General features: G+C 43.1%; 1 protein-coding gene across 1 annotated transcript; it reads left to right on the top strand.

The window, feature by feature from the left end:
* Nucleotides 1–372: 372 nt before the first annotated feature.
* LOC146384026 (uncharacterized) lies at nucleotides 373–7,369 on the top strand. Its single transcript, XM_084932474.1, has 2 exons — nucleotides 373–869; nucleotides 7,255–7,369. Exons 1-2 carry the CDS (start codon nucleotides 373–375, stop codon nucleotides 7,367–7,369), a joined length of 612 nt encoding a protein of 203 aa, XP_084788600.1.
* The last annotated feature ends 1,119 nt before the right edge of the window (nucleotides 7,370–8,488 follow it).

The following is an 8,488-nucleotide window of genomic DNA, read 5'->3' as shown; positions in this document are numbered from 1 at the left end:
CAGCTGGAGCAGTTACTCTCAGTAGTTAGACAGCTAGCTCATCTTTGTACTACAGGGTGATGTTGTAGTAAGCCTTTCCACTTAAGATGCAAGACTTCAGCACAAGCCATTGTTGATTATCAGCAATGCATTACAGCAGAGCCAGTTTCACATGAGTATGTGTGAAATGATATGTGGCGGGTTTGGATGATTTTCTATGCAGGAATCTCTCTTTGTGTTAATAAGTCATGGTCTCTAGAGGCTGGTGTCAGGGTCAGTAGTTAATTTGTAACCTGTCCCCTATAAGAGTCTTCACTGTTATCCAGTTTCCAGCCAGTATACCTCTGCATTCACAGTGTGGTCCAGTTTAGAGAAGGGTTTTATTTTTTCGACATGGTGGGGAAGTGGGCTGCAATGAAAACCAAAAAGGGTGGAAATCCTACACAGGATCCCAGTGGGAAATCTAATGACCCCACTCAGATGACTGCAAGCCAGTTGCGGTGCAGCAAGGCTGGAGAATACCTGATGAACACTGGAAGCATAATGCTAATAGTGGCTATCCTGTACACTAGCATTGATTGGTGGATTCACTTCAAAGATCCCCAAGTAGAGCTGAAACAACTGATTGGCCCTTTCCTGGCCATAGTCGCACTTGGTTTCCTATTCATGGGTTTCTTCTTGCATATGAAGGCTCAGGACGATGGAACACCTATGGTGCACACCTTCCGAGTTTTACCATTTTTGCCAATTACATCACCGATGCCAGTACTAGTTAAGTCAACTGGTAAAACTCAAGAAGCACGCCAGGCCAATGGGTCCCAGACTGACAGCTCCGTGAACGACATTGATGGAGCACTGCCTCCATATGATGCGGTGTATCGTCCAAACAGGTAGGAAACCATGCTTATTGTGAGAAATATAACCCGAAGAAGAACAGCTGTAGTCCCGCTGGGGTTCACCATTATTTAAACATGCTGTTATTTTAGAGGTCTGGCTTTGGAAGGTGGGTACATATGCAACGTGTCGAGGCTAGAGTGGATAAAACCAACAACAGGCAGAGCGAATCTTATGTCAGAATTTCAGTGCATTACAACTTGCAGCTCCTCGCAGAGCTCATTAAAGCAGACACTGTGTGCCAGGGTTCATTTCGTACTAGCCACGAGATCACTTTTCTCTCAGCCCAAAGTGGTTCTTGGCCGTCACTGCACTCCCAAGTCAATTATGGCGTAATTAAGGTCTCTCTGATAGTCGACACCTCAGTGTTGATTACCGCTGAAATTACTGAGCAATGTGGCACATGAGTGCTGGTTTTTGTAACTCTGAAAAAGTGACTAAATTATGGATTTTTTTTCAGCTTGTTTCCACAAAGTAATCTTAGTACTGTCTTAGTGAAATTGGAATGATTAATTCAATTCAATTCAATTCAATTTTATTTATATAGCGCCAAATCACAACAAAAGTCGCCTCAAGGCGCTTCATAGATACAGAGAAAAACCCAACAATCATATGACCCCCTATGAGCAAGCACTTTGGCGACAGTGGGAAGGAAAAACTCCCTTTTAACAGGAAGAAACCTCTGGCAGATCCAGGCTCAGGGAGGGGCGGGGCCATCTGCTGCAACCGGTTGGGGTGAGAGAAGGAAGACAGGATAAAGACGTGCTGTGGAAGAGAGACAGAGGTTAATAACAGATATGATTCAATGCAGAGAGGTCTATTAACACATAGTGAGTGAGAAAGGTGATTGGAAAGGAAAAACTCAATGCATCATGGGAATCTCCCAGCAGCCTACGTCTATTGCAGCATAACTAAGGGAGGATTCAGGGTCACCTGGTCCAGCCCTAACTATATGCTTTAGCAAAAAGGAAAGTTTTAAGCCTAATCTTAAAAGTAGAGATAGTGTCTGTCCAAATCCAAACTGGACGCTGGTTCCACAGAAGAGGGGCCTGAAAACTTAAGGCTCTCCCTCCCATTCTACTTTTAAATACTCTAGGAACAACAAGTAAGCCTGCAGTGCGAGAGCGAAGTGCTCTAATGGGGTGATATGGTACTACAAGGTCATTAAGATAAGATGGGGCCTGATTATTTAAGACCTTGTATGTGAGGAGCAGGATTTTGAATTCAATTCTGGATTTAACAGGAAGCCAATGAAGGGAAGCCAAAACAGGAGAAATATGCTGTCTCTTTCTAGTCCCTGTCAGTACTCTTGCTGCAGCATTTTGGATTAGCTGAAGGCTTTTCAGGGAGTTTTTAGGACATCCTGATAATAATGAATTACAGTAGTCCAGCCTGGAAGTAATAAATGCACGAACTAGTTTTTCAGCGTCACTCTGAGACAGGATAATAATAATAATAATAATAATAATAATAATAAATTTTATTTATGAGCGCCTTTCAAGTCACCCAAGGACACTTTACAATAAGAAGACACATAGTAAAACAATGGCAAGATAAGAACAATAAAACAAAAGCACAAGATAAAATTAACAAACAGTGGATTCACAGTGAATATGCAGATTTGAACCAATGTTTCTTATTTCTGAGGGTAGGCAGTTCCACAGCCTTGGAGCAGAGCAGCTGAAAGCTCTGCTTCCCATGGTGGTGAGGCGGAAGGAAGGTACAGCAAGCTGGATAGAAGAGGAAGATCGAAGTGAACGGGCAGAACAGGTAGTGGTCAACAGGTCAGAAAGGTAAGGAGGAGCGAGGTTATGAATGGCCTTGAAGGTGAGCAGAAGAAGTTTGAATATTATCCGGAATTTCACAGGGAGCCAGTGAAGTTCCTGAAGAACAGGGGTGATGTGCTGGTAGGAGGGGATTCTGGTGATAATGCGAGCAGCAGAATTCTAAACCAGTTGAAGCTTATGGAGGGATTTTCGGGGGAGACCATGCAGAAGAGAGTTGCAATAGTCAATACGGGATGTAACAAGACTGTGGACAAGAATGGACGTGGACTGGGTGGAAAGAGAAGGAAGTAATCTGTTAATATTGTGTAGATGGAAGTAGGCAGAACGGGTGAGATTATTGATGTGAGATTTGTAGGAAAGTGAACTGTCTAGGATGACACCAAGGCTCTTAACCTGAGGAGAAGGGAAAACTGTGGAGTTATCGATGGTGAGTGAGAAATGGTTCGCCTTCAAAAGGTTGGATTTGGTGCCAATAAGGAGGATCTCAGTTTTATCCTCATTGAGCTTTAAAAAATTAGAGGTAAACCAGGATTTTAACTCGGATAGACATTCTGAAAGGGAGGAAGGTGGGAGGGAGGAGTCAGGTCTGCAAGAGAGGTATAACTGGGTGTCATCAGCAAAACAGTGAAACTGGAGATCAAATTTGCGGAAAATGGTACCTAGAGGGAGGATGTATATTATGAAGAGAAGAGGGCCTAGGACTGAGCCTTGGGGTACACCAGAGGTGACGGGGAATAGACGAGAGCGGAATGATCTTAGTTGAATAAACTGGAAACGGTCGAGGAGATATGATTGAAACCAGGCGAGGGGTGTGTCAGAGATGCCAAGAGAGGAAAGTCTGCTTAGAAGTACAGAGTGAGAGATGGTGTCGAAGGCTGAGCTCAGATCTAAAAGGACGAGAATGGTGAGAAGACCAGAGTCAGCTCCGATTAGAAGATCGTTAGTGACTTTAAGTAAAGCAGTTTCTGTACTGTGACATGAGCGAAAACCAGATTGAAATCTCTCGTAGATATTATTATTAACCAGGTATAAGTGAAGTTGAGCTGCAACCACTTTTTCAAGTATTTTAGAAATGAAGGGTAGATTGGAAATCGGACGGAAGTTGTTAAAGTTGTTGGGATCTAAAGAAGGTTTTTTCAGTATAGGAGTGACTAGAGCAGTCTTGAATAAGGAAGGAACGATACCGGTGGTGAGTGAAGAGTGAATGATAGCAGAAATGAGTGGGAGTAAAGAAGAGAGGCAGGATTTTACCAGCCCTGTGGGCATGGGGTCAAGGTGACATGTGGCAGGCTTTGATTTACATATGAACTCAGAAATATCAGATAAATCAGGAAGATGAAAAGTGGAAAACGGCTCAAAAAGGAGAAAAGGTTCTGGAGAGAGGGTAGACACAACATTTGATCTGAGTTGCTGGTGGATGTTATTGATTTTCGTAGTCCAGAACAGCATCAAGGAGTTGCAGGTTTCAGGGGAATAGAAGTGTGGTGGTAAAGCGTTGGGGGGTTGAATTAGTTTGTTAAAAACTGAAAACAGAGTCCTTGCATTACCCTCATAAGAGTTGATAATACCAGAGTAGAAGCTTTGTTTGGCCTTGCTGATGGAGTCTTTATACTGAAGTACATGGTATTTATAGATTTCAAAATCAACAGTTAAACCAGATTTCTTATATTTACGCTCTAGCTGCCGAGCTTTGGCCTTCAAAGCTTGGAGGTCAGAGGTAAACCAGGGAGTAGAGCGAGCGAAGGAAACAGTGTGGGTTTTTACAGGAGCCAGAGAATCAAGGACAGTGCGTAGACAATTATTATAATATAACAACAAATCATCAGGAGTTGAATAGAAGTCCGGAATCTGAACATTGTCCAAACTGGTAGTGAGAATGTCCATATCAATGTTCTTGATGTTGCGGAACGAGATGAGACGGGTTGGCTTGGTAGAAGAGCAGCAGAGAGTGAGGTTAAATGAAAGGAGGAAGTGGTCAGTTATGCGGATTTCAGTAGCAGAAAGATTCGAGGGAGTAAGACCAGAACAGCAGACCAAGTCCAGGGTGTGGCCTTTAGAGTGAGTGGGAAAGTCAATAAATTGTTTCAATTCAGAGCCTTTCAAACAGGAAGAAAAGTCTCTGGTGAGCAGAAGGTCATTATTGTCCATGTAAATATTGAAATCTCCCACCAAGATCACATTTGGGGAGAGAGATGAAAGATGGGTTAGTAGATTAGCAAAGTCACTGAGGAAGACGGGGTTAGGTTTGGGGGGCGGTATACAGTAGCTATGATGGTGGGAATGGGTCCAGTCAGTTCACATGCAAGGACCTCTAGAGAACTAAAGGTACCAACATTAACTGGCAGGACTTTCAAGTGCTGGCGAAGGAAGATCGCGAGACCACCCTCACGACCTGAGCAGCGGGGTTTAGAAAAGTAAACAAACCCCGGAGGAGTAGATTCATTTAGCTGAGAAAAGTCATCAGGTTGTTGCCAGGTTTCAGTTAAGCAAAAAAAGTCAAACTTACGGTCGGATAGGATTTCTTGGATGAGAGGTCCCTTATTTGTCAATGAACGAGTATTTAGAAGACCGGAGTAGAGTATTTTCTTTTTTGCTAATCGCGGTGGGCGCCCTGGGCAGGTGGGCTAGAGATTGATGGTTGACAGCCCGATCAGGGTTCCTGCGATGGCAGCGAGTAGCAGACCAAAACGATTTAGTTCCATTGGAGTTATGGAAAATCCTGCGGGACCCGCGATGGATGTATCTCCGGCGAGGCTGGAAAGTGATGTCCGGGTGGTAGTGGAGCTCCGCCGGTGACGGAAGCGACAGCTGCCCGCGAAGGCGGAGGAGCTCAGCGGCTGAATAGCGGAGTAGTCCAGCCGTAGGATGGTAGATGAGCGTCAGGAGAATCCAAAATACTGCCGACCAGTTCAGGAACATCTTGGCCCACATCTTCGATTATGTGGAGAAAAAGGGGCCGAGCAGGCCGGAATGACGAACAGGTAGGCTAGAATAGCTCAAACAGTTAAGCTAGCGCAGCTCACTGAGAAGAAGACGTCAGAGCACATTCAGCTGAAATAGCAGATGTTGAGGGCAAGTGGTGCAAATCAATCCCTGGCAGAGACCAATCTGGTCCTGAGTGTGAATGTCCATGTTCATTCAAATCTCATACAAATCTGAATCCAAATAATCCGAATAAACGAAAATGTACCGGTGAGTAGCGGCAGCCAGGCGCGGCAGCCAGGCGCGGCAGCCAGGCGCGCCAGCGTTCACTCAAGCCGGAAAAGAATATTTCTAACTTTAGAGATGTTGCGCAAATGGAAGAAAGCAGTTTTACATATTTGTTTAATATGTGCGTTGAAGGACATGTCTTGGTCAAAAATGACTCCAAGGTTCCTCACAGTGTTACTGGAGGGCAAGGTAATGCCATCCAGAGTAAGAATCTGGTTAGATACCATATTTCTAAGATTTTCAGGGCCGAGTACAATAACCTCAGTTTTATCTGAATTAAGAAGCAGAAAGTTAGCGGCCATCCAGGTCTTTATGTCTTTAAGACATTCCTGCAGTTTAACTAATTGGTGTGTGTTATCTGACTTCATAGATAGATAGAGCTGGGTGTCATCTGCATAGCAGTGAAAATTTATGCTATGTCTTCTAATGATGCTGCCTAGGGGAAGCATGTATAGTGTAAACAGAATTGGTCCTAGCACTGAACCCTGTGGAACTCCATAATTAACCTCAGTGTGTGAAGAGGACTCTCCATTTACATGTACAAATTGGAGTCTATTAGATAGATATGATACAAACCACTGCAGCACAGTACCTGTAATACCTACAGCATGATCTAATCGCTCTAATAGGATATTATGGTCGACAGTATCGAATGCTGCACTAAGGTCTAGCAGGACAAGCACAGAGATGAGTCCACTGTCAGAGGCCATAAGAAGATCATTTGTAACCTTCACTAAAGCTGTTTCTGTGCTGTGATGAGCTCTGAAACCTGACTGAAACTCTTCAAATACAATTAAACCCCCAAATAACTACTCATCCTTTAATATAACCATCCTGCTGCCCCATCCAATTAAAAGACACTTTTACAGCATGCATGGGTAATTTTGTCATGTGAGAATTTTTAGGTCAGCATATTTGCCCAATTTAAGAATACATATGTTTTTTTTAAAAGAAAAAGAAAAGTAACTGCAGGATCCCAGCAGCATGCAGTAACCACCAGGTGACCTTCCATTCCCGAAAGGTCGCCTGAAGGTTAAGGCTTGCGGGGAAGTTACAAGTTTTCACTTTCTTTCATTGTTTTAGGACAATTACTCCCAGCAGGCTTCCAGAAAAGCAATTTAGTCAAATAAAAAAGGACAGCAGGCAAAATACATTTAACCTTGGAAAACCATAAAGTGTTGCCTTGCTCATATGAACCCCCAACTTTAATGTCAAACAGAGGAACGATCAAGGGACAAGCTAAAGAAAGCGCTGAGGTTTTTCTTTGAGCGTCATCATTTGGGCCTGTAAACATTTGTAAACTACTGCTTCACTTCCTTTCAATCTGCCTATAATGTTCTGTGTGATATTTTACCCCCACACACACTTTTTCCCTCTCTCATAGCCCACAGAAGACAAGAGACGAAAAGGGGGGCAGTGACGAGACCTGCTCCACCTGTTCATATCCACCTGCGTACCAAGACGTCAACCCTTCCTCTGGCAAATGCAGCCGAGTATAAACCTCTCCAGAAACTCCAGAAACATCAGGAGAGTCGTATCTGTCTTTGATTTTTCTTTTCCTCACTGATCCATTAGATGATTCGTTAAAGCGATTGATTTGATCGTGTCCTGTGAAATAACCCCCACACCCCTGCCACCCCCAGTGTCTGTGGCGATTCATTCCTCAGCAAAATAAGTACAGCTGAGCTTATGGCACATGTGTTATCGTGGAGCTTTCACATAATGATTATGTTTGAAATCACAAGCTCCACTAAGACGAGGCTCCCTGGAAGAAAACCTCATTCAGATCGAGATTTATGGACAGCCCTCCGTCTGAGGGCTCGAAGGTTTTGGAAACACACATTTATATTCGGCACAGAACACACACATACCACTCATCGTGTGCTTGGTTCTCACTGTACATGCCCTGTAAATGTTAGCAGAGGAAATACAAACTATTGTCTGAAACAAACACAGGGATAGTTTATCAGAGTATACTTTAGAAGAGTTCTGTTTTCTTCAGGCTCTTTGCTGGGGTAAATTAACATCAAAAGAAGAAGAAGAAAAACAGGACTTTACAATTATGTTCCGAATTCTGCACAACTCCCATATCTGTGTGGCGTTCACCAACACAGTTACCTCAGCAGCAATTACCTCAGAAACAGTTACGTCAGAACCCAGACTGTAGATTTGACACATCTGTGGCAAAATGTGACTGGCGCAAAATAAATTGATCCAAACAAATTGTGTCCCCTCCTCTTCTACTGCTAAATAAAAGAATCATAAAATATTCGACTTTGACGTCTTTCGTGTTTTCCTGTGTGCACTGAACCTAAGAGTTTATGTCTGTTGTTTGCAGCATAAACACAAGAGTCACTGCACCACACGGGGGCAGAAAGGGTGAGGAAATCAAATACACCTTCACCGGGTCAGGTCACTCAATTTATTTATTTTAACCGCAGGTAGCCTATTGTGTCTACTACTGCTATTATTTTAGGCTGTATTACATTAATATTTATAATTTAAATAAACCGTCTTGTTTGCCACTTAAATTTATTTAGTGTGATATGCAGCACTTACCTTTATTTTTAAATCATTTTTTTTCCACTTCTATGTTTTTTAATATGTTAAATATTATT

The sequence above is a fragment of the Perissodus microlepis genome, chromosome 7 (assembly GCF_051167445.1).
Source record: "Perissodus microlepis isolate ML-2025 ecotype Zambia chromosome 7, ASM5116744v1, whole genome shotgun sequence".
Classification (NCBI taxonomy): domain Eukaryota; kingdom Metazoa; phylum Chordata; class Actinopteri; order Cichliformes; family Cichlidae; genus Perissodus; species Perissodus microlepis.
The sequence above is the reverse complement of the archived record's forward strand: the minus strand, read 5'-3'. Positions and strand labels throughout refer to the sequence as shown.